At 44.8% G+C, this 25,624-nt stretch overlaps 1 protein-coding gene across 3 annotated transcripts; it reads right to left on the reverse strand.

The window, feature by feature from the left end:
• Positions 1-779: 779 nt before the first annotated feature.
• DISP2 (dispatched RND transporter family member 2) lies at positions 780-24,608 on the reverse strand. 3 transcript variants are annotated; one of them, XM_068944306.1, is made up of 9 exons: positions 24,529-24,567; positions 15,829-16,281; positions 13,253-13,282; positions 10,125-10,248; positions 8,438-8,553; positions 7,831-7,949; positions 6,618-6,715; positions 4,944-5,130; positions 780-4,271 (listed from the first exon to the last, which is right to left on the reverse strand). In XM_068944306.1, exons 2-9 carry the CDS (start codon positions 16,239-16,241, stop codon positions 1,711-1,713), a joined length of 3,648 nt encoding a protein of 1,215 aa, XP_068800407.1. In that variant the 5' UTR covers positions 16,242-16,281; positions 24,529-24,567; the 3' UTR covers positions 780-1,710. The 3 variants fall into 3 exon arrangements, with proteins under 3 accessions (XP_068800407.1, XP_068800405.1, XP_068800406.1); XM_068944304.1 differs by having other exon boundaries at positions 780-5,130; positions 24,529-24,608; XM_068944305.1 differs by lacking the exon at positions 24,529-24,567 and adding an exon at positions 21,596-21,685 and having other exon boundaries at positions 780-5,130.
• Between the last annotated feature and the right edge of the window lie 1,016 nt (positions 24,609-25,624).

Raw genomic sequence — 25,624 nt, forward strand, 5'->3', positions numbered from 1 at the left:
GGCTGCGCGCGTGCTGTCTGCCTGCTCTCGCCTCAGGGGAGGGGACGTGGCGGCGGCGCTGGCGGCGGGGCGGCTCTGGCGGGGCCGGGCTCCATCTCGCTGCGGCGGCTCTGACGGGGAGGGTTTCAGGGGTGCCCTCCCCGCCGCCTGAGCCCCGCCGCTTGGGAACTCGGGGCAGCGGGGGCCCTGCGGGCCGTGCCCTGGGGGGAGCTGGGGCCACCCCCTCAGCGCTTTGGGTCGTTAAAGTCGCCCTCCCCTTGGCCCACACCGAAAGGGAGAAGGAGGCTCCTCTATAAAATCCGTTTGCTTGCTTGCTTCCGTGCTCTCATTGTTTTTTTCCAAGCATAACTTTCAAAAGGGGTGGCAAATCCTTCCAAATAATAAGGGGAGGCTGTTGTGCGGAGAGCAATTGGCTTGGTGTTGGCTTCGCGGCTTGAGTGCGGGTCCGCTTGCCGAAATACCGAGCTGAGCACCCAGCGTGAGAGCTGCTCCGCGAAAATGCAAACCCCCTCAGCGAAATTGAAATCAGTTACATGTTTCAGGTTGGGTTACTAGCTGTAAAAGTGCAGATGCCTAATCTACCTTTGGCAATCGCCATCCCTTTCCCACAGAGCAGGCAAAACGACTGTGGGTGTCAGAAGAATGAATCTCTTCAGGTGCATGTCTTCCTTTTGCTGATTATATTGCAAAAGACATGAGACTCGTAAGAGATGAAGAAAATGAGCCACGGTATTGGTGAAAATGAAGCATCACGCAGATTTAGGAAAGTTTGTCATACGCATTTATTTTACGTTAACCTGTAGAGAGAATGTTTTTCTTCTTTCAACAGATAAAGGCCAGGAAGTGTTTGTTTTTCTGTTTGTTTCTGGTAGAGAAAAAAATGTAAAATTCAAGAGTTGTCAGATATGCAAATTTTAAAAAGTTACATGTTTATCTAGAATACCTTGACTGGAAACAAGCTATGAAGACAAAACACAAAGCGCCCAGGACAAGGACACTGTTTTCTCAAAGGGAAAATCTCACGTTGAAAATCTTTGGCTGTACCAGAAGGAATTTCTTCTGGTAAAACAAACTGAAATTGTTACTGAAAATACATTTGGGCTGGGTTTTATTTTTATAGCCTCCGTGATCAGTAAAAGACCATATCAAGTGAAAAGTCTTGATGAGATTGTTTGAAATATCTAAAGTGTTTTGTAGAGATCTGTGAACCTAGACTTCACATAAAACAGTTTCGGAATCAGTAGAAAAAAATGAAAGCCTTTCTTTTTGTTAACAACTCTCTTCACTTGATATCTAGATTTTATATATATATATATATATTTATTTATTTATATGTTTTAAATATGACTTCTCTGTCTTTAAATATCTGGAGAGACTCATCTCTCAGTATTTCTCTCCTGTATGGGTCTGACAAGAAAACAAAATCTAATCACCCTGTAGGAAATGACAGAGAATGTTTACTTGATAAGCTCTGCAGTACAGCTGAGTATGTGGAACAGGACACTGGAAGGTCAAAGAGCTTGTACTGCGTTAAGATTGATCCCCTCACTAGTATTGGATTTGCTGGTTCTGTGAAAACACAGGTGTTTGCACGGCTAAGAAATAGTCTCAGCTCTAGGAGAAATGGGAGGAAAGATGTGATATTTACAGTTCAGAGGAGATTTTGCCTTTCTCCTTTCCCAAGCAGTACGGTTTATTTCCTGCAAAATTTCAACTGCTGTAACCAGCATTTTGTGCACTAGATCGTTTGATCCAAACATCAGGCATATCTGGTTGGCTGTTTGGTAACACAACTGGATCTTCACTCCCTAATCCAAATCGATTTTTCCATGAGGAGCTGTTTTGCTGTGATGCTACTGGCGAGATATCAAACACAGTCTCCCTCAGGTCCAGCCGCAGGGTATCTCTCTTCCCGTTCAAGTAACCTCTTTCTGTTTGACTGTATGAATCTGACAGCTCTAAAACATCTGGACAAGAACTGGCTGATTCAGCAAGTTTTAGGCCTTGCTCAAAATCACTAATTGACGTCTCACTGGAGATGTTGAGCATGTCAAAAGAGCTGCCAAGAGAACAAAGGCATCTGTGAATTTTGTAGATGTCAGCAGCAGGAAGATGACTGTTGTCTGAGGTATAATCTGACTGCTGCTGGGCAGTGTCACTAGAGCACTGTGATTTATTGAGCTGCCCGTCATCTTTCACACCAGCCAGTTGGATGTGGTCCAGCACAGACTCGTCCCAAGCTTTTGGACCGTACTTTTGACATTGACAATCTCTACAGAGCCTCTCCCTTTGAATTTCTGCTCCTGAGCTGCTGTGCTTGTATGGAGAAGACGTCTGTAAGGCAGGGCACTGACACAGACCAACCTGCTGGTCTCCAAGAGTCTCCTGCAGATTCTGTCTTTCTCTTTCAAGAGAAGGGTGCATTCCTGTTCTGGGGCATCTGTTGTCTTCCAGTTGTGTGTCTTCAGACAGTACTGATGGCCGATTGGACAACTTGCTTGTGGAAGTGCTGTTGTCAAAACTGTCACTGAGTTTTCTGGACAAGGGCTGGAGCTCATATTGCTCATTTGCAGTGTTGGACTCCTGGACCTTACGCAGTCTGTTTTGCTTCTCACTTCCCCCACAGGCAAAGCTTCCATTCAGCCCAGAGTCATCAGAATAGTCTTTCATGGTGTGGGCACAAGGCCAAAGGATCTGCCCGCAGTTCTTCTCTGGGCCAAAGAAGCAGCACAGTGACTGGAAGAAGAAGCTGGCAAACCCACAGCTGATACACTTGATCATCATTATGAATATCCCCAGCTTCCTATACGCCAGGACGGTAGCCGGCAACATGATGACCCCTGCAGAGAACAGAGCAGAAGCTGCCATGGCTGTGGCACAGCTCATCTGCTTCAGGGAAAAGGCCACTCGGCTTAGGCGATCAGAATGGGGGCACAAATGGTAGGAGATGCAGTAGTTCACGGTAAAGTCAACGGAGAGACCTACTGCAGCTGAAATGAAGAGAGATTCCACTGCATTGAGCTGCCATTCCAAGAGGACCAAAAGGCCAACAGTTACCAGGACGGTGCCTGCAATAGCAGTAACGGAGAAAACGCTAAGGAGAACGTTCCAAGTGGTGAGCAGCAGCACTACAAAGGAAATGGCTATGGAGAGCCCCATGACCACCATCGTTTCTGTGCTAAGACTGTGCTGAAGATTGTATAGCTCTAGTTTACTGGTAAACCATCCGTTTTGAAGCCCCACGGGGGCAGTTTTCATTTCCTCTGTTATCCAGAGGTTGATTTCCTCGTAGAAATGTTTGGCTTTGCTGTAATTGAAGCTGTAGTGATAAATAGTTTGAAACTGTAGCACTAAGGCAGCAAGATTTCCCTCTCCGTCAAACCTGAGACCCAGATCATATGTTTCAGCCCCTTCCCTACCTTGTTCCAGGAGCATCATTTTGATGCAGTGTAGGAAAACGTCGCTTCCGTACGGGAAAGAGAACTGGTTACAACAGAGGTTGAAGCTGTGGTCTCGTTGGGAGCATTGGCGACTGTCCATCCACCTGAGAAACTCCTCCATGAAGCACACGGTAGATTTCTGCTCAGCATCGGGGTAATAGAACGTTTTGTTCTTCACTTTCTGGCAGAATTCGAGGAGCCACTTCTGGGCATCGGGATTTTGGATTGTAAAGGTGATATCTGTCACTAGGGTGCCATTGCTTTTTGGATTGAAATGATCCCCATTATCCACAGGCAGAATGCCCCATACTATTGTGACAGGCATACGCTGTCCTTCTCCGTGCTCCAGCCTCTCAAACATGAATTGGTGACAGTACTCGGAATCGTACCTCTCAAAAGGATGGCTCAATCTAAACACCTGAACAGATGATGTCTCAAGAGTAGGCAGTTTGAGCTTAGGGTTGGAACAGGAAATGTAGGCACCTCCTATTGCTAAGGCTGCAAACCAGCAGATCCAGATGTACCGAAACTTTATGACCCCGCAAGGCAGAAGCTTCTCAAATAACAGCTTGGAGGTTTCACACAATGTGTTCTGGAGACCCCTGAGAATGTAATGGAGGGAGACAATAACTCTCTTATGGCCAGTGTTGTTCCAGTAGTCTTCCGGCTTGTAAATGCAGTTTGTTGCTATGTAGCGCTCGTACAGGACAGCAGAAGAAGGAAGCCAAGTCATCATGAATACCAGGTTCACCAGTACAGAGGTGCCCATGTAGACAGCAAAGCAGCGGATGGCTATTATATTGCTAATGTAGCTGGCATAGAAAGCAGCACCTGTTGTGAAGCAAGATGCCAGCATTAGATATGCAAAATGGTGCATGGTTTGACTCACCCACTGAGGAAGCCCAGCAGAAGGGTTCTGGCTCTTGCTGAGGTTCCAGAGGTCAAAAAAGACAAAGGTATGATTGGCACAGATGCTGCTGAGGATTACAATTGCTGTCAGGTTTACAAAAGGGAAGTAGGTGAATCTGAAGGCCACCTTGTACAAGAAATAGGAGATCATCAAAGAACTGACAACAGCGAGCAGGACCATAAATGTAATAAAGACCGAGCGCAAGTAAAAAGAAATGCTTAGAAAAATGGCTAATATTGCCAGGACTGGATACTTAGTATCCAGTAAAAGATAATGCTGGAATAGTTTCTGTTTAAGGCCCAGGTCCATTCCAGTAATAGATGTATAATTATCAAACAGATCCCAGGATTCAAGATTGTCTAGATAGATCCCCATCATAGATGCACCTTTCCTTGTAGGCAAAAACAGCAGGCTGTATTTGAGAGATGGCACTTGGTACTCCATTGTCTGGGGACTAAGAAAGTCTCTGTCGACCAAGAAGTGAAGCAGCTGATAAATAGCATTGAACCGGGTACATTTTTCTGGGACGTTAGCACACTGAGAGTGTTTCTGTCTCACAGTCTCAGGACCTATGCAAGATGGAGTAAGGATACCTTTGTGGTAGTCTGGAGCGCAGGAACGAAGGAGAGCCAGGGTATGGGAAATGTCTCCTTGGGTTATCTCCAAACAAGAAGACCTATTGTACAGGACAGCAATATAGTTCCCCAGAGACCAGCTTGGGCAGCATTCATTGGCCTCAGTACGTTGACAGAGGTCTCTAAAATGAACATGTGAGCGTATCTGAAAAATAGTCAAGGGAGCGTCATGTTAGATCCCCTCTGCACACTTCATCTCGCAGCCCCTTTAGTGTTTCCTACTTTTTACAGTGATGTTCTCCTCCCCTGCATCTTTACAAGCCATGGTTCCCCATCCTCCCAATGGCAGACTGGAAATACTGCAGCTGTGGAAACACACTAGCCTTTTGCAAAAATTAAACCCTGTCCATTTATATTTTATAATCTCTGATTTGAACATTTGGATCCTTCTCCACTCTGTTGCTCTTCTCTTAGTAGTGGCAGTGCCCTTCACTTCACAATTGTTCTCAAGGTGAGAACAGAGAATGGAGATGCTTTTTCTTCCTTTCCTTCTCCCCTCCATCCCCAACCTTCTTTATCCTTTCTGCCTTAACTGTTTTTTCCCCACCCCGGAGATGTTCTTGGAGGACATCAGCTCCATGTGCAGTGATGCGATCACCTTCCTACCACCAAATATTAAATCCTTAACACCACTTCTGCAGTAACTGTATAGGGCAGCTGAGCTATTTTCTTCCTGTCCCTGAGGCTGTTTTGTTGGGTATTTGGAAGACCAGAGGTATGGTCAAACCTTGCAGCTTTGGAAGGTTTTCCAGTGGCTCCAATTTCCATCCTTCAAACACTGTCCATAGCCTACTTGGCAGCCCTTACCATCCTTGATAAAACCACGTCAAGCCCTGCCACTTCCCACCTGGTGCCTCATCCTGTTGCTCTACGTGGTACTGTTACAGCAAGGATCCTTGCCAGCTGTTATTATCAGTCTTGTCAGTAAAATCACTGGCAGCTTAGAAGATTGCATGCAGTCCTCCCTGGGTGGACAGAGTTTCATTTGCTTACCCATACTAAGGCCGCACAGCCTTAGCATTCAATATTCAGTGACGTGGTTAGGTTTGGGAGCCTGCACTTGCCTATGTGCTGTGGGGGCTGTCATACAACTGTGGCTTAAAACCTAGCTTGGGCATGTCTCCGTGAATGACACATCTAGCACAGTGCATTGTAAACATACCACCTCCCCTCAACAGGATGTCACACTCTTGCAGTACAGGTTTCCAGAGAGTCTGATCACTTACAGTTTTAAAGATCCTATGGCAAACATAGCTAATCCAATTAAACTTTCCACTTCCACTTGCGAGACTTGCTGTGACAGTCTTTGAGATGATAGCTCCATTTCAGTAATTACGTTCTGCTGCTCAAAATTCTCAGCAGCTTCTGATGGGCATCTTTAGCTTCTGGACTGGGCTCTTGTTCGGTGTGGGTTTATTCTTGTTTAACAAAAGCTGCTACTTTGCAGCTGGATTTTAGTGACGGGTGAAGTCACTCTTGTATTGCTAAGTATGTGTAAATGCTTAGGAGTCTCGGCTGAAACCTGTTCTGTAGCTTACATTATTTTTGTCTTGTTTCCTTTCACCTAGAGATTAAAGATAACGACAGTCAGAAAGAACAGCATGTATATATGTTCTTCCTGACATTACTAACCTTGTCTTGTTCAATTTGACACATGGACTGAATAGCTTGCAAGTTCCATAAGCTCCCAGCAGTTGTGGACATAAATACCAGCTGGGAATAGCTCTTTTCTGGAAAAAGAAATGTATTAGATAATGAAGATGAATCAGCCAAGCTGTTTGGAGTAATCCCTCAGTGCATTAAAAGATATATATATATATCTCTTACTGTCTGTAGGACAGCTATAGAAGAACTCCCTGAAGGGAGGCAGGTCACAAAGACAGTAGCTCATAGTGAGCAGTAGCATCTGCCTTGTGTGATCTGACCCCTGCTCCTTGCTGATCTGTCAGCACTGGGAGAGCAGGCATGTGGCATGTTCAAAATGTGCTCTCCATGCTATGAACATCCTTTTAGTAACAGTATTGGCATCTGGTTCTGTACCCCCTATTACAAAGTGAGGAACTGAAGTTCAACCCAAAACGCCCAAGGACCTTAGGGTTTGGGGTTTGATTGGTTTTAGAGGTGGGGTAGGGGCAGAGAAGGCAGTCAGAACGTCTGCGCGCTGTTCCTTTTTCTTCTAGTCATTGGTGCCACTTTTGGCAGAAATTTGGGGTATCCTGGAATTTTCCTTTTTCTCTCTCTAGTTTTTACTGCCTCTCACATTTTTCAAGAAGAAAAGAAGGAACAGACAGAGTGGGGCATACACCATCTTTTCACAGTATTAATTTTGTATATAACTAAATGGTGCAAACATTATTCTTTATGTCGGTACTTTTTAGATATATTTCTAAAGAGGGAAAGGAAGTATGGGAAAAAATAAGAAAGAGAAGCAACTCTTTACCAGAACTGCAGAACAAGCCCTTTCTAGCCATTTAAGTTTCTCAGAAAAATTTAAATTTTCGTGATTTTTTCTGAAAAAATCACCAAATTATATTTTAAGGTAGAATTCAATAATCACTATGCTAATACTTTTTTAATTAAATGCAACTTTTCGGAGAAAAATAATACCATAAAAACATACAAATCAATATTATTAAAAATCTTTGGTAATAGTTCCATTTAATTATGAAGGGCTGAGAAATGACTACATGAAAGGTGGCTTAGTGTTCACAGAATGGTGTTATTTGCACTACTTTCTTGGAGCACTTCAGAACATTTCTCTATGTTTTAAAATAATTTGACAATTCTGTATGCTGTTGAGCTTCTGGATGTGTAATATTTAATAACCCACCAAGATTTCACTCACCTGGGGGACCACAAAAGAAACCATCTGCTCCATAGATGTGTTCCACCATTCTCCGTGTCCTCGCTTCCTGTTCACCTGGAACAGCCTTCTGTCCTCTGCTAATGCCCATGCCATCATAGCTAGCAAGAAATCAGAATATTTATATCACTAGATACCTCATCTAGCTATGAATTACATGACTGATCAGGGTCTAGTGCCACACACAACCTTGCTACAGCAAAAGGAGTGGTCATAGTCTTGAAAGACAGCATTACTTGGATGAGATCATTTCAGTATCGGATGAAAAGCAGGTTTGACTGTTCCCGTTTAGAGTAACCTGAGTGAGACTAGGAGTGAAACTGCATCCACTTGGGCAGATGTGTTGACTCCCTCAGCAGTCTCTCAAAGGTAATCAGTGAAGGTAACAGATGAAGAGTTTAGAGCCTAATTCCTGTTTTCCAGAGTAGGGAATCTAAGTCTCATTGCAAGTGAACAGACTTTAAACTTTCCAATGCCTTGGTCACTTTCGAGCGTAGGATATATGTTCTAATTCACATAAGATATCTTTGCTCATTGAATCTATCACAGCTGACTTCTTCCCCAAAACCCCCAACCCAAACCCAAATACCTGTTCTTCTCAGTATAGGGAGAAAGGGAAAAGGTCTTCTTGTAGCCTGTATGGCTCTCTACGTTCTTCCACACAATGAGCTTTCTGCCAATGTCAGTATCTCGTGGCTCGAAACCCTGTAGCCAAGAAAAAGGGGTTTGTCATCACCTTGTGTTTTAGTTTAGCTTAGCTTTCCTTAATCCTCCTCTTAGACCCAGAAACTGTATGGGATTATTACTGCATCTTGGAGAGATACACAAATTGAATTTCTCCTGGAAAGAGTCATACTGCAACCCAGAGCTGACTGAGAAACATTTCTCCTTTCTTTTTTGGTCAAAGATGACTTCATTTCTGTCTCCCTGATCTTGTAAGACTCCTCTCTTCTTCTTTCAAATAATTACTTACAGAAATTGAAGTTATTTTCTCCTTCCTGGACAAACTCTAGTCTGTTCTTATTTTCTCAGAACTCTACCTCTAATGGAAGACAGGGATAACTTCAGAAAATGCAGGGTCTTGTGTGGAAAACAGGACCTTGTGCAGCAATTCTCAAGACTGGACAGCCTCCCCACTTCAGGAGTCTCGCACACAGGCTATAGGAGCCAAAGACAGGCCCTCCATCCAATCTCCACCCAACCTGGCTAGTCCTTTTTGCCTACTCCAGCTTTCCAGCACTGGAGGAAGATCAAAACGAGTAATCACAGTTTGTATTGGGAGTGAGCCAACTCTTGCCAAGGGGCCAGCAGACTGAGTGGAGAGACAAGCAGCACTCTGGATGCCTGCACACCAGAGTAAGGGGTAGGCTGTAGGCTCCCACTGGGACAGACAGCCCCTCTCCAAACTGAGGAGATGAGGACTTTCTTACCCTGCAGCAAGACTGGGAGTCTATAGCATTGCTGAGAGATATTTGGCAGCTGCTGCTGGCGCAGGCTGCACTCCCTCTCTCAGGCTGGACCCAAACCCAGCTCAGGAGTGAAGCTTGGTCCCTTCGCCAGGGGCCAAGTGCAGCCTGAAGTTTGGGGCCAAGTGCAACCTGAAGTTTTCAATGCCCAGGTAGTACATACTTACTGCTAGTAAGTCCTGAGAGATGATTTTTCTCTCAAGGGAGAGCGCTGGAGACGTATCTCCATATGCTGCAGGAACCGATTTTCGGGAGGGAACAGAAAAGTTTAGAAGCTGATGAGGACATACTACCAGAGCAACATGCTGGACCTCGGTGAGGGACATTTAACACTGAATACCAACAGAAATACTTCCATAGCGGGAGCCACTAAGCAGTGGAATAGTGAAAGAGAGGGAAATGAGAGCCTTTCACTAATGTCCTTTAAAGATTTGATAGGCTAGACACAGTCCTGTCCAGACAAAAGAATGGATGAAGTCACTATTTCTGTTTTTGGTGGCTGTGGTATCAAGGAAAGGATTAGTACTGTTCGTGACTCTCTAACGTTATGTCCGTCCCGAAGGAATCTTACTTTGGTTGCACGCTGTGAAGATGAGGGGAAAAGACCACTGATCACTGATCACTGACAAACATTACCATTTTTTCTAGTGGCTTTTATGGCCTCTTTGATTTACTGTCCTGCCTTGCTGCCTCTATCTGCAGAGAAGCAAGGAAGCCTATCCTAGTTTTGTATGGGAGAAGGAATACATCATTGGCTGGCCCATGGATTTTCCTTATGTTCATTTTGACATATTGTCTGTAGGGACTTACCATTAAGGGTTCTGAGAAATCTGGCAAATTTCCAACAAGCAGGCCAGCTAAAGTACAAACCACAGCTGTCACTGAACACAGCGCCAGGACAGCTACGGGCCATTCAGCGATCATTTGAGAATAACTGGAATCAACAGGAGAAAAAAAAAAAGCAACGATTAAGGCACTTCTGCTATTAGCATGAAACCTGCTGTTGAACTAATAGAGTGTTAGAAAAAGCAAGTAACAGAATTAGGGCTTTCTGGTTTATTTATTGAAAAGCTTAGAGGCTCTAGAACAGCTATTAATGAACATTTTCTACCTCCGACTGGATGTTTGCAGGCAATTCTAATTAACTCAGGTAATTACATTTTGCCTCCCTATATTTTCCTGCTTTTTCAACCAGAAATAATAAAAAACAGACTGTTGCATCCTAAGGCAAAATGAAGCTTTAAATATTTAACCTAAAAGATTCTGTTTAAAAAGAGCTTCTTCCTTCTTTTTTTTTTCCCCACTGTACTACCAAAGCTAGTAGCTGCCTGACAGTTTGGCCTGCAAATTTTCACCTTGTGGACCCTGAGGAGTCTATGGGCTATTCCAAAGGGTCCCCTAAAGATAACTAAGTAAAGCAAGTCTACTGTCATTGATCTAAATTCACTCATTATATAGGGGTCTGCCTTGCTTCTGGGAAATGTGGAGACTTTGGCAAAGCAAAAAAAGATGGAAACCACTGATTTAATGTGCAACTGATTGTCAGCAGCATTCACAGAGTGGATAAGTGGCTTCTGAAACTTCTGAATCGCGCTCTGATCTCAGCCTCAAAAGCAAATGCCAAACATACGATAAAAGCACCTGCAAATGTCTCGCATAGCAGACCATGGTTATACATTTATATACTTCATGGTTCTGAAAACACAAACAGCCCAGGCTAGGCCTGGAATACACGAGCGTGGTGCGGTGGCACATACACTTTTAATGACGTTTCTGTACAAAGAAAAGCCCTGCTAGAGAAGCGAGTTACTCAGGCCAAAAGTATTTCTGCCTGTGCAGTTACTTTTGTTCTAAGAACTTCTCTAAAATTTTCCACTGAAAGCCTATATTTTTGTTGGTACAAACTGTCTCCCCGATAGGATGGCCTGTTGAAGTAGCTACCGCACAATCTTTTACTAATATAGGTTTTAGTGCCTCAGATTTTTGTCTCCCTCAAAAACATCTGTTAGAGATAAGATACTGGAATAGGTTCCTGCTCTGGTTTGGTGCATTTCTAAATATCTCTGATGTTCTCAAGTCTAAGAAATTCTGTGTTCAAAAACAGTTGACAAATATTTGAGCTTCATGGGGAGGTGTAATATTTATGAACCTTAGATAGAGCAACTGTGCTGGTGCTTATCGGTCTTGAGATGCAATGTTCCTGCTTTCCTAGTCTTTTGCTTCTCTTACTCCAGGCTTCACTGAGTCAAATAATACAGGTTTTTCTCATGATTAGAAATAATCATAAGCCCTTCAAATGGCTTTTTACATGACTTTAGATCAGGCCTGGTTTTTTTTTTTTCAATTTAGGACTTCTTTAGCAAATTTGTTTTCCTAAATCAAATCCTCACTATGAAAATGTACAAAAATTACCCTTTACATATTATATTACTTAATTTCTGGAGACTGTTTCTAGTAATTCCATGTCCAATTATCAAAAAAGAAGAAAAAGCAAACTGTAATATCTAGTGGTGAAAGATGTGTAGCCAAACCTCCCAGAAAAAATAGTTTACAAAAATCAGTTTTTAAACAAGAGTTGAAAGCAATCAATGTATTTTAATTTTGAGAACTCTATTAAAAGTGATTTTTTGAAAAGGCGGACTTAATTTTTTATTTTTTTAAAGGGATAAAAACAATTACAGAGATGTTTTCATGATTTTTCAATTTAGGCATTTCAACTGAAGTCATTGTTTAGGCATTTTACATTCTACTACACACGTAAATGCAAAATCCGTGTTCTTTAGGAACAAGCAATTTCCCTGTTGCTTGTTTTCATTCCCTGAGAGTTTTCCAAACATTGTGAAGAAACTCAATAAAGATAAAAATTGCTATAAAGCAAATACACTGAAAAGTGTTACATCCAGATTTATTTCTGAAAATTAGGCAATCTTTATGCTTTAATAATCTAATTTACCATATTTGTACAATTCTTGAGGGGATTAAATGAGATCTTTGTGCTGGTAGTATATCTTTATGTGTTCACCTTCTTTTAGTTGAAATTTAAAAACAGAAGACTGGAGATAAAGGAAACAAATAATTATTGTATTTGTCTTTTCTATTAAAAATGTTATTTTCTCAAGCATGACTAGACTAGCCATAATTTTTTTCAGCATCAGGCAGTATCATTTTTTTTTGCTCAGAGATTGCCTCTTGCAGAAAGCTAGAATTGCATTTCCTCGGCCTAACCTCCTTTGAAGGTTTTACATCTCCTAATTTAATTGCAGATTTTCTGGTGTATAAATCTATGAAATACTAGGAAGCATTACACATCATCTTGAAACAAAGATCTTTTCCACTATATCCTGTGAGGAAAGGCAAGTCTCCACTGCTATTGCTATTGCTACCCTCCCACAAGCAAGCTCTCCTTGAATCTAGTAATCAGTAGTATAATAACAGCACTCTAGGTATCATGCTTTTATTTCTTGGCTGTCTGTCCCAACACACTTAAAAACGTTGAATAAAAAAACACTAGCTGTTTTTCCAAAGGAAGAAGAAATGAGGCACAAAACAGTGAAGTGACTTGACTAAAGTAACACACAAGAGTTAGCGGTAGCACTGGAAGTACATTCCAGACATCCTTGTTCCCCATCTGATGGGCCAAGTAGGATAAGTCCATTAAAAAAAAAATTAAGCTATTGTATGGACTAGAGGCAGGCACCTGCCCTGAGATCAGCTATCAAGACACTGTTTCTATTCATTAATGCAGGTTAAATTGATCTTGCTAGCAAATTGAGATTTTTCCAAATGAATGGGAAGTGCTGAGCGGGGAGCTCTGACCTTGCCTTTGATGCGATGCCTGCCTGGGATGTCACCAGCAAAAATACACATTTCCTAATAGCAGGGTGGGAGAGCAATGATAATAGGGTAGCAGGACAGGAGGCTTTTGATATTAAACATACCTTTTTGGCATCCTGAAAGCTTTGTCATGTCTGCAGACAGAGAAAAAGAAATGTGTTCATTTATTATTTTAATATTTATTATCAAAGTGCTGTGCTGTTAATGAGCAAGTTAACCCTTTCAGGGTCTGTAAAACCCCAAGCTAAGCAATTGCTGCAAGTGTAGCTGCAGCAGCAGAATACCACCTGGCACTGCATGAATCAGGCAATCTAATTAATAACACAGTCTCTTCTTCTCCCATTGGCATTTTAACTGAACGCGATGGGAAGACGTGTAGTCAGTCCCGATTTTTAACCCTCTAGAAAACCCTGAGGAATGTAATGGACATAATATAATCCCACAAAAATCGCACTGTAACTCTTACGCATAAAACTCTATCAGTTTTAAGCGCTTTCATAGTGATTTTGTAATTGTTTCATGACAAGAGCGTAATTACTAAATTTCTTAAGTTGAGTTAACAATGCCTCTTGATAATTTGTATTTCCTAAGCTCAGCAAGGGTTTTCCAAAACGGTGAATCTCATTTGTCTCCTGGGCTCTTCCCAAGGCAACATTCATACAGTCTAGAGGAACAGAAGGCCAATGGAGCTGTTCAAAACATTTTACCGGGACTTTCTTCACAGAGGAGCATTTGTAATTCCTGTCTGTAGGGCCCTGAGGAATCAAATGAAGAAGCCTTCTGCAGGGGTTCCACGGTTACCTTTGTTATCGAATCCTTGAGGGCAAGCCTTTCCACTGATATAACAACAGAAAAGCTCAGTCGGTTGCCGTAGCTGAAGGGCTTTTTCCTTCCGCTCTGCATTTCCCCGGAAATGTCTCTTTGAAATATGCCCCAGTCAGGCATGGCCCTGGGTTGCTCAACATGCTGTTGCATTGCCAGCAGACTTGTGACTGCATGGCAGCAGGCAGCAGGGTGCCAGCTTCTGAGCCACTTGGGCAAGGCTGCCTCCAGCAAATTGCTCCCGGCCGCTGCCGCCTCCTCCTGTGAGAGCCGTGCCACACTCAACTCAGCAAGCGCCCACTCCTCCCTTCGCATTCCTCCCACGCTCTTTGCTCAATCTTGGAGAAAGTCCTGCCCCGCTCAGACACCCGTGCAGGGTGCATTGCCTGGGCTCCCTGCTCCACTCTGGGCAGCCTGGTGCTGTCCCCCAGGAAACCAGTGACCCTATGGCAGCTCATCCCTCCTGGCACATTGTTGTGAATGGAAGGATGGAAAAGCAACAAAGAAAACATCTCCCTGGAAGAGATGCTCTTGGTGGCAAGTGTGATCATGTACTAAATCATATTGCATTTTCCTCATCATACTAATGCTTCCGAGATTTGGAAGAGAGGAGAGCAAAGAAAAATCCTCACTGAATTAATAATATTAAAGGGAGGTTTCATTCTGGTAGCGCACTGCACACCTCTGTGCTAATTCTCTCACAATGGCTGCTCAAGCAGATTTGCTCGGATTAAAAACCACGTTCTGTCATTATTATGATATTGCTCTTCTATCTGCCAGCGCTGCACATTCTGCCAGGGATTTGCAATCCAGCTGTGTTTGCTGCCTAAATAACCTGTTGCAGAGAATGTAGTTGACAATTTTGTTGATAGTGAATGAGCCAAAAAGGATTCAGGCTTCACTCCTCTGGCTGCAATTGCTCTACATTGCAAACCGAAACAAATTAAATCCTCTGTTAATGATTAGAAAATGAGACCGTAAAGGGCTTTTGTGCCTCACCCTGCACCGCTTTACAAAGGCAGAAATTCAGTGCTGCCTCTTATTGGACTTTGGTGCCTTTTGCTGTGGTAGCAAAGGGATCGTGGTCTTTAGTGCCAGCAGTAGACTCCAGAGGGCACAAGAAGCAAGGAAGGATAACGCTGGCTGGAAGGAGCAGAGGATGTATTTCAGCCTGTTAAGGATGCCAGGCCTGCATGCGTTGTTGTTACAGTGCCGCCTGAGAAACATCTACCGTTCAAGCAAGTCACTGGGCGCTCTGCACGCAAAGGGATTTTGTCTGGTTCTGTCATGGGCAATACAGAATTTACACCCTTGTCACTACCCAGCCTAGGAAACCAAGTGATCTTCCCCACCTTTGTACTTCTCACTGCTCTGCTGTAGCCAGTGCTTAGCCTCTGCTGCCTCTCCACTCCAGCACAGGCAGTGGCTTTGGTGGGGGTAGACAAAGAATAAGTGTGCTCTTATCACTTGGAAGCGCTTGCCGAGCTAAAGGATTAGACAGCTGGATATCTTGCAGTGTAAAAGAAGAAAACACTGGCGTCACAGAAGATAGGCATGGTTGCAGCTGGATGATCTAAGAGCAGCTGAGTGACCTGGGCTTTATCTGATGATTCACCTTGAGAAGCAAAGCCTGCCTCTTCCCGGTATGGGAACGGAAGGTGCTAGCAGCTCCCTGTACAGAAGTGGGGAGAGCAGCCTGGATCCCTCCATGCTCTTTGGGTTGGCTGCTCTCCAAAACTGAGGAGGCAAAACCATGTGTCATGCATCCCAGATCAGACCCTTCTCACCCCACTGCCCACGACGAAGCTCAGGGGAGGTTCTCTGCAATCTTCTGACTTGCTCTCCAGGTGCCTCTTACCTGACTGTTACAATGTGATGCTGCACTGGCCGTGAGGGTCGCTGGCCAGGGGACCACTGTTTCCAGGGAGTTTCCGAGACGTCATGGTGGGAAGCCGGTGTGGGATCACCGCTGGAATGGTGGGAACACAGCATGGGCCTCTCGCCATGCCCTGGGAGTGGAGGCAGGCCGTAGCTGCCTCCGGGCTCCTGCTGGTTGCAGGAGTAATACAGGTGAGGCTGCTGTGAGCCCTGGGAGCTGGATGGTACCTGCCCATTGGACTGGGTTGAAATTGGTCCAAGCGTGTGGCTGGAGGAGGGCAGGTGCTCTCCCCCTAGCCTGGGGGATGCAGGAATGGGGCAGTGATGGACTGGGCAGATTCTTTCCCAGGAAGTTCCACTGTAGCTGAGCTCGGTGTTCCCAATCTCTGGCATGGCGAGACAGGTCTGGCAAGGTCCTGCATTTCGTTTTTCTCTGTGAGAGAAAATAAAGGGTATGTTAAAACTTTTCTCTGTTAAAACACTGGAGCAGTAGAAAGGCTGGGCAGAGGGACTGCATCTTGCAAACTGAAGCCTCTGACGGGCATCCAGTATAACACAAGCCATGAAACTTCACCCAGTATTTCCTGTATCAACAGCCAGTCCTAGGGCTGAGCTGGACTATGTTTTTAAAGACATCCGTGGCTCAGTCAGAGACTGCAAGTGATGGAGAATCTATCACATCTTTGTGCACGTTGCTCCAAAAATTGTGAAAAAAGGGTAACATCCCCTTGAACAGTTTTCAACTCCTGTAGTGGCTGTAACTATACAGCCTGCTTTTAGAAGCTGGGTATGATTAAAATGTGTAGGCAGAATTAGATTTTGTCTATGATATATCAGTTAGATGGGCCTCATTGTTCCCTCTACTTTCTCCATGATATTTCACTATGGAAGGGGCAGGACACTCTGGTGATAATGGCTGGATCCTAATCCAGGAGCACAGAGTGATTACAGTGATCTCATGTAACAGAAAGCAAGGGTGCCTATGTGTGAGGAAGATATTAAGATATCCGGACTTCTCAGGAAGATGAATTTGTGTGATTGCTCAGCAGGACTCTTGCCTCCACAGTAAGACAGGAAGTTCCATCTGAACCTGAGAAAAAACTTCTTCACTGTGAGGGTGACTGAGCATTGGAACAGGTTGCCCAGAGAGGTAGTGGAGTCTCCTTTGCTGGAGATATTCAAAACCCGTCTGGATGTGATCCTGGGCAATATGCTCTAGGTGACCCTGCTTGAGCAGGGAGGTTGGACTAGATGATCTCCAGAGGTCCCTTCCAACCTAAACGATTCTGTGAAGACACTAGGAGACTGAATCATCCTTAGCAGTAAAACTGTACAGTGAACCTAATGGCTGCCTGTAGTGTGAAAGGGGCTCCAGCCTCCAGCCTGGCACAGGCTGTGATGGCTCTCATGTCCTGTGGACTCTCTGCTGGGCTCTTTAGGAACAGATTAGACAAACGTCTCTCGAGGATAAAGGCAACAGATGTTATTGGTCTTGGTATGCAGTAGGGGATGGAGTAGGACCACTCAAGATCTATGGAAGGTTGACTCTCCTCAATTTACTGAGACAAAACATTTGCAGCGATGACAGACTTATAGTATATCCCTCCCTTCCCAGATAGAGAGATCTCTGCAGGATACGCTTTCTTCTCTCAATGGAATTTTAAAAATGATTCAATTCCTGGAATTCTTGAATTACAGAATCTGAGAGATTTTGCCAGTTTAGAGAAAGCTTGAATAATGCATTGAGGGACTGGTTAGTCTTTGTGCAATCAAAAAATCCTTCCATACAGAACTAACTGAGGCTGCACTGACCCAAAGAATGCCTTATAAATTGTGGTCGAAAGGAATGCAGCTAGTCAAGGTGTCAGAGAGCTTCAGCAGCGTTGTGTTATCTGAAGCTCAGAAAGAGAGCACAATATGGAGACCCTGAAAGACTGTCAATGTTCAGAGTACGTGCCATGGTGTCTATAGCTGACTTAAGTGCCTGCTATGGTATTTGGCATCTAGAATTAAGTATGATGAATGATTCAGGTCACCTAGAATCACAAAGTGTCTGAAGTCTTCAGAGAATTATGAGTGCTGGAGCAAGACAAAAATGAGATGAACTTTAGCCTGAGGTAACCAATGGAATGTGAAAAAGGAGGGCAAAAAATGTTTGAAGAGGGCAAAAAAAGGTTTGAAAAGGGAATATTTTCTAAAATTTGCAGAATTCATCTCTTATCTTTCTGAGACAGCCAGTAGAAAAGGCAGAATTTTAGCAATTACTAAAAGTCTCTGGAATTGCACCCCAAGGTTAAATGGCATGATAACATCATTGACAAAAAGGCTTTGTAGATTACTATTACCACAGTAGTGCCTGGAAATTAGTGAATATTTTTCCCAGAAATGAGGACATACTGGGCTCAGCAGCTTGTGCTAGGTATTTTCCTATTACAAAGCAGCAGGAGGAATAAATCACAAGACAAAGCTGAAGTTAACCTGGAAGGCACCCTGGCTTATGTTGTGGCTTTGGAGTGGTCAGACCCCAGCAAAGGCTTTTGCTCCGCATGGTGACTTTTACCCCCCACCATGGGGTCATGCAGACTAACCAGAAGTTGTGGCAGTCCCCAGAGAGCACAGAAACGTTTTCTAAGAGGAGGATTTACTACTGCCTCTAACAGGATCTAATTCACGATTCTGTGAATGACTTTTGGCCAGGAATCTGGCCATGACTTTGCCTGTTAAACAAGAACAGTAATTTCATGTATGATGAGATCATCCCCAGAGGTCCAGTGAATTAAAACCTCTTCAAGAGACCATAACTTTTTCCAGACGGATAACAAAGCTTTCATTTTAGCCTGGATATTAAAATGTTGACCAATATTTCTATGGAAACACAGTTTAGATCCCATTCTAATTTTAATTTTTAAACCGGAAGACAACTGCTTCACAGTTACAGACATGGGCCATGTTCGTGGGTGCTCATTATGACTGTCTTCAAAAGTAATAACCAACATCCAAATGCAGATTTTTCCGAAGGTCATACAATGCAGGAGGTGGGAACTACATGGAGGATTTTGTCGGGGGATGTGAAAGTCCTTGCCTGTATATTTTTTAGTGTTGGCCAAGAAAGGAAGGAAGAAATAGCAAAATGGTATCAAAATAGTCAGAAAATATCAGTGTCTCTGTAAGTGAGCTTCTTTGCATCCTTGGGAGTGGACAAGTGCCTAATGGGAGCAAAGTCAGACAGAATCTGCAAGACTGGTTATGGAGTATATGTTTCCTAAGACAATAGATATACAAAGTGGCTGGCAACAAGTCTAGGCTTGCACTGATGCAGGTGCCGGAAAACCAGTAGAAAGATGTGCATCCATCTCATTGAAATACGCTCGGCAGGTTGCTCCCCACAGTTCCAACACTCAGTTGCCACTGGTCTGAAATATGAATTACTAGTATAAACTTCAGCTAATTCAATGCAGTGAGAAGGAGTGCTATTTTCCAAGGCAGGAGCTCCTGAACAGATTGTGGCAATGATATCCCGTTCACCTGCAGAGTTTGTCAAAAGAAATAATATAAAACACATCACATGATGTCCTTGCTATCCTGTCACAGATGGATTAATGGCAGGATTGCCCAGATGTTCAAGCAAGTGATTTATGTTGTATGGCTCTGTATTAGGGTAGCTTACAACAGAAGACTACATATTTACCATTGCTACATACAAATGCAATATATGAGGCTATAAATCAAATACCAGCAAAATTGTTTATGAGATGTAATTTAAGGTCTTGCCAGGACTTGTTAGAGTCTCGTTAGAGTCATCCATGCACAGGGAAATTCAGGTTTCCTAGCACTGCAGAGGGCACGTGCAGGGCAGACAGATGAAGGAAAGATTATGTTCTGTGGTAGTCTACATATAAAATGGCATATTTAAGTAGTAATTGCTCATTTATCCTAATTATAGAACCAACCTGACTAGGACATATTAACCTGCAAATTGCCCATGGCTCTGATGAGCTGCAGGGGCAGAATTCGTTTGGGAGAGCCAACCTGGAGAGTACCTCTTTCTTGGGTTTAAAGCTTATTTCATCTCACTACATACCTTCCAGATTTCCAGTGACTGAAGTGTAGGTGCATTTTTTGGTGGGGGGGAGAGGGCTTGTAGCTTTGTAGTAACAGATTTCTGGGTCAGGAAATTTTCATCACAGAGTCAGAACTGTGGTTGTGTTCTACGTTGGCTAGGTCTAGATCTTCTGTCACTCTCTTGTTGAAGTTTCTAAGTCACTCTTTTCCCTGTACCATGATTCTGTCATTTTCCCTAATTTAGGTGCACTTTAAATACGCAATGATTTCCTTCAACACATAATTCACAGAGACACTGCTGCACTGACAATTTGCACTTCCAGTCGTCCTACACCTGTAAAATATTTGAGGGGGAGTTCAAAGTTTAAAAAAAAAAACCCACAGTCCTTTTTCCTTTAAATTGTTGGAATTGCATAGGAGATTGAGATCATTGACTTTTCATACCTGAGTTTGTCTAGTAACTACACTGCTGTGTCTTTTTGCCTCATCTAATGGTGAATATGTAACACTGGACAGAATAAGAATGCTTCCACTTCCGAGTGGGACATGAAACGCTTCTAAGCACCAAAAGGCACCTTGAAGGTGGTCAGGGAGATGCAGGAAACAGGCAATGAAAAATTCTTCCTCCAAAAAGCCCTCTGCTACAAAACCTCCTGATGGGGAAAACAAACGGCAAACGCTTGGATATAGCAGATTGCTCCCAGTTTTTGTGCACATACGTTAATTGATTTGATGCCAATAGTTCACATGAAATTGTTTACCATATTTACTGTCAAATACTGTCAAGTTCCATTCTTCCTCCGTATGTTGCCTCTTAACTCAATCCCCTGGCTGCTCAGTGACATCATATTTTAGAATAACTTTAGCTACTTGCAGTCTTCCACTCATGACTCTTCTTCATTATCTCTTTTCAGACTAAATAATTCCAGTTCTGTCAGTCACCCTCCAGATATAAGTTGCCTTATGCTCCACTCTCTCCAACTCCGTGACGATGTGACCTCAGTTATCTAAAATCTCCAGGGAAACGTGGAGCTCACAAATAATGATAGGTTTGAATAATCACTAGTGTCAGTTCTGCAGATTTCAAGTCTTCAGTTGCTATGATCCCAATTAGCCATAGAGCTGGCAGGCTTAACATTTTATATGCTGAGGTCTGTGCCAGAGATGTAGGCTGGTCCTTGTTTGCCTGACTGGAAACACATTGCTATTACTTTACGAGGGTCCCCAGGACCCTGAACTATGTTTGAAAATCTGCTTGCCGTGCTGACACTAACAAAAACTAACACTGGGGGAAGAGAAACTTTTTTTTTGTTCATTCCCAGTCCCAGCAGTGTCAAATATTTGACATCTTTGAAGTTATGTGGGCAGAAATGGTCTCTCAGCCACAGAAAAGCCTACAGGAGCAGCCTGACAGACTTTTTCTTTTTTTTCCCCCCCCTTTAAACTCAGCTGGATGCAATGGAAGAGAAGTGGGGAGAGAAAAGGGAGATGTAAGGCAAACGATGGACTGGAGTTAACTGCTCCTGTTTCCCACTGCAGTGAGCTGTGTTCCTCATGCTACTTGCTTCCCCATCTCTTCCCTGATATGTCTAGACAGTATAATAAACTAATTTATGAAACTGCCCAAGTCACAGTGAGTGCAGCAGTGCTTTTCTGAGATGAATACCAGGGCATAGGCAACCCACCTGATGTAGAAGAACCAGCAAAAGGACTGAAGATTCTTCCCACAGGAAAAGAGACAAGATACTGCCAAGACGTCTTAAGAGACAGCTTTCTGCTATTTCACTCCTTCCGGGATGTGGAGCAGTAATATAGGCTTTATAGAGTTTGTGGCAGGAGCCAAGGGCCGAACACTGCTGTCACACATTGCTGAGCTCAAGCAGAGGAAGCTTTGCATGGTGGGGAAATGACAGCACATGGCCACCTTCCTTTTTCTGGGCTGCTGCTTTTCTTTGGCACGTCTCTAGTCTTGCTTCCCTCCAAGCCATGCAGCAGGAGATCGCATGTGTCCCAGGAGAGGAGAAATGGGCAAAAATTATGCAGTATTTTGAAGGAATGACTTCTTTATCTGTCTGCCTAATTCCATCCTCATTCCCAAGACCAAATCTATAAGCACTTCTTTTTTTTATAGAAAAGTTATTTATCTCACCCTTTGCACACTAAGGAGAGGATCAGGGAAGCAGTACTTTGCATATGAAAAATGGGCAATTCCTACCAAATGAATGGAGCTGTCTGATGCCTGACTCAGATTACAGCTTCTCCCGCTGACTGAAGAATCTCAAGAGGGAATACAAACAACAGAGTGAAAGGGATAGATTCTGTACCTTGACTACAACAAGAGTCTTTTTTTTCCCAAGGGACCTTTGCTTAATTAGAGATCAAGCATTGCAAAATTTCATTCACAAAAAAAGAAACTAGATTTTTTCTTTCCATTTTTTTCTAACTCTAGCAACATTTTCCTTGCGTATCAACTGTACAGTTTTTCCCAAATGAAAAAGAAAAATCTTTCTAAACGAGAACCTTGTCAGCTTCCATGTAGATTGATAGCTTTTTCTTTGGAATTTACAAATGATTTTTAAAGAATGGGCTTTGTAGTAGAATTTATTTAAATAGAGGTTTATAACAGAAGCGTTGATGTAGCTTTTCTCAAGTATTTTGAACACAGCGCCAGCACCAGTACTGGCAGTACAGTATAGCTTTTTTGATTGCACTTTCTAAGAAAAGAGCCCTCCTTCAGCGATTAGGGTAGGGTTCACTGCATTTCACTCTCACCTAGTTATCTAGGTCCACTCTCTAGCTGACAGGGAGAGACGGGCACCTCTAGAGGCAATTCATGTCCTCCTTCACTAAGGGTCAATTCTTGTGCACTGAAAAACATCTGTGCAGTTGCTAGCTGTTTTGCTTTTTTTGATATAGCAGCAGGATATATCATGTATCCTTGAGAAGACCTACAATCTTTTTTTAGTGAGACTCCTGAGTTTGTTAAATCATCATGAAAAATTAATGAGACAGCAAAACTCTGCTTCCCACATACTCTGTCGAGAAAAGTTTAGCTTTACAATTCTATCCATTGACTCGTCTGAACAGTCTTTGCTTTACTTGAGACAGTTACTACTGCTATGGGTAGAGGTATGCATGATGGGAAGGACACAAAGAGCTCAACCATCCCCACCCAGTCTTCATTGCCAAAATATGTTTGGCTGCAGTTTGCCATATGTATCCTGGCAGTGTAAAATGTGCTAGTTAAATCCTGTTTGCTAACTCCATTTTGAAGGGGGAAGAAAAAACCCCCACCTTTCTAGCCCTACCTTAAAAAGGCCAGAAGGAAGTTAGTGTTTTCAAACACCAAAGGTTTTCTAATGATAAATTCAGTAGAGCATTCACTAGGACCAGAAGATGGGGACTATAGAGCTAACCATTCAGTGTATATAGGAAAAGCTTTACATAAATCAGCATTTATGTATATGCATGCTCAAGGCCGAGAGAACTATCTTTGTGTACTTCATTGCCATAACTTTTAGTTCTCGTGTGAGCCACATCAGTGAAATTCAAAATGCACCTGTTTCAGATAGCTGAACTCATCTGTACAACTTCCTCTTATAGACTGCAGCTTTCGTTTCAATAAACCTGTTCAAATGAGCAAGGACTACCTAGGCAAGCTAATGGGGCTTCATTGATCGCTCATACACCACCAAATGCCCAAGATTTAAAACAGTGACAGGTTGTGTAATAGTTACTCAGCAAGCACTGAAACGCGAAAGCACACTGGCCTCTGGCTGAGATCTTCAAAGCTGCCTAAAGAGATGTGACTGTCCAGTTTGCTCCCCTAGGCAGGTGGGGACATCTCGGCATAGATACACTCGATTAGACAGAAGAGAAACTCCTTGGCTTTCAGAACAAATTTGTGCACTGTTGGCCTCAGAGTGTGCTCTGATCAAACAGAAAATCTGAAGAACTTGGAAGATCTGTTGCCTCTGGTCTAACAGATAGCAATGTTCTTGAATAACCAGGGATGGCTCCTTGCACATGAACATGGGCTTGTTGAGGTTTCCATAAGATTACAATGATTGTGGCCACCTGCCTGATTTACTACACCATATGAGGGAGCATATGGCACAGGGGGGGAGAAGAGCAGGGCTGCAGGATTTTATAGAAAAAAATCTTTGGAGCCAAAACCATGCTTGTCCATCGGCTGGGGCAATGAGGGCTCTATCCAAGACCCGCCAAGCGTTGCCAGCGATAGCTCACCCCTTGCCGTGGAAGGGACAGCTCACCGTGTTGCAGGACAGAAAGCTGCCGAGGATGCCAAGCTACGCTGTCTCCCACCCGCACCAGGGTCTGCATGGGGTCTGCGTGGCTGCACACGGGAGCAGCCAGGGCACCAGCTGGGGCAGCGGGCAGGCACAGGCCTCCCCAAACCAAAAATGAGGGGGAGGTAATTTGGCGGGGGCTTTGCCTGCTCTCCCCTCTCCGGGAGTAGGGGGTGGAGGGGGAAGGCACAGGGGACGCACCCACCGTGCCCGGCCGCGTACCGCCTGCCCAAGGGAAAAACCTCCCTCCCGCCGGGGCACGGGGGCCGCAGCGCCCGGCTCGGCCCCCGCGGCGCCGCCGCTCCTACCTGGGCGAGCCGCTGGCGCGGCCGCGGCGCGTCCCCTCGGGCCGCTGCTCCCGGCGCGGCGCGCCCGGCGCGGCCTCCATGGCGGCGGCGGCGGCGGCGAGGCGCTGTCCGCAGCCCGCGGTGCTGAACGCTCCCGGCGGCGGCCGGGCGGCGGCGGCCGGGCGGCGGCGGCCCGCGCGGCGCTTGCGCGGCCGCGGGGGCGGGGCCCGCGTTGGGCGGCCGATGGCCGCGGGGAGGGGCTCCTGCCGGCAGGGGCCGCGGCCGGGCGAGGGGCGAGCGGGGGAGGACCGGGGCGGGTCGCCCGGGGTTGTGCCACCGCGGGCAGCCCTGCCTATGCTGCCGTCCGGGCTAGCCCAACCCTTGGCCCTGTGTGCCAGCGTGTGGAAGCCAGGGCCCTCCGCGCCCGGGGATGTACGGCAGCGCAAAGACCTCGGGTCCTCTCCCACCGTCTCCCACTCCCTCATTGGCTCCCGCTCCCCTACCCCCAGCAAAAGGGGTTTTGGGGGGGGGGCGAGTGGGTTCGGTCACCTGAGCAGAGGGTCCTTGCTCCCCCACAGCTGGGCTCCTGCTCTGGCCCCAATGAGAAGGCTGAAGTCCGGCCCCCAGGTGGCTCCCAGGCAGCAGGTGCCGGGCGGCGTTCGTGTTCACCCTCGTAATTTTAGTAAAGTAAAAGAATGGTTGGAAGCAAATGGTAATTTTGAAATAACCAAGTTGAAGTCGTGTGAGCAGCTTGTCATGGAGAACACAAGGAGGTCAGGCATTTTCCCTTCCCCACAGGGCCTGGCTAACGTTTTTTATTGCAGCTGTAAAATTGTGCTGGGTTGTATGGTAGCCATGCATGTTCCCTTGGCCACAGGGAGGACGTCTTCCAGGGAGCTCACAGATGACGCAGGGCAGCTGCTCCTTGCACAACTTCTCCCCTGCCAATGGCCATAACATTACTTATGGGAATGGCCTGGGCCTTTCTTGTCACTCTGCGTAGGGCCATGGGGGTGGCAGTGACCTTCTCCCTTCTCATGACCCTGTGCATGGCTATGATGATGGCTATGACCTTCTCCTTTCGCATGGCCATGCATGTGGCCCTCACTGTGGCAGT

The sequence above is a fragment of the Struthio camelus genome, chromosome 5, assembly GCF_040807025.1.
Source record: "Struthio camelus isolate bStrCam1 chromosome 5, bStrCam1.hap1, whole genome shotgun sequence".
Classification (NCBI taxonomy): domain Eukaryota; kingdom Metazoa; phylum Chordata; class Aves; order Struthioniformes; family Struthionidae; genus Struthio; species Struthio camelus.

Bases quoted from the DNA above. Each gene is read 5' to 3' on its own strand.
- DISP2 (XM_068944304.1), bottom strand. From the start codon at position 24,608: ATGGAGGCCGCGCCGGGCGCGCCGCGCCGGGAGCAGCGGCCCGAGGGG. The intron at 7,950-8,437 runs GTATTTGGGTTT...ATTTCTTGCTAG, and splicing joins CCCTATACTGAGAAGAACAG to CTATGATGGCATGGGCATTA. The intron at 6,716-7,830 runs GTGAGTGAAATC...TTCTTTTTCCAG, and splicing joins TTTCTTTTGTGGTCCCCCAG to AAAAGAGCTATTCCCAGCTG.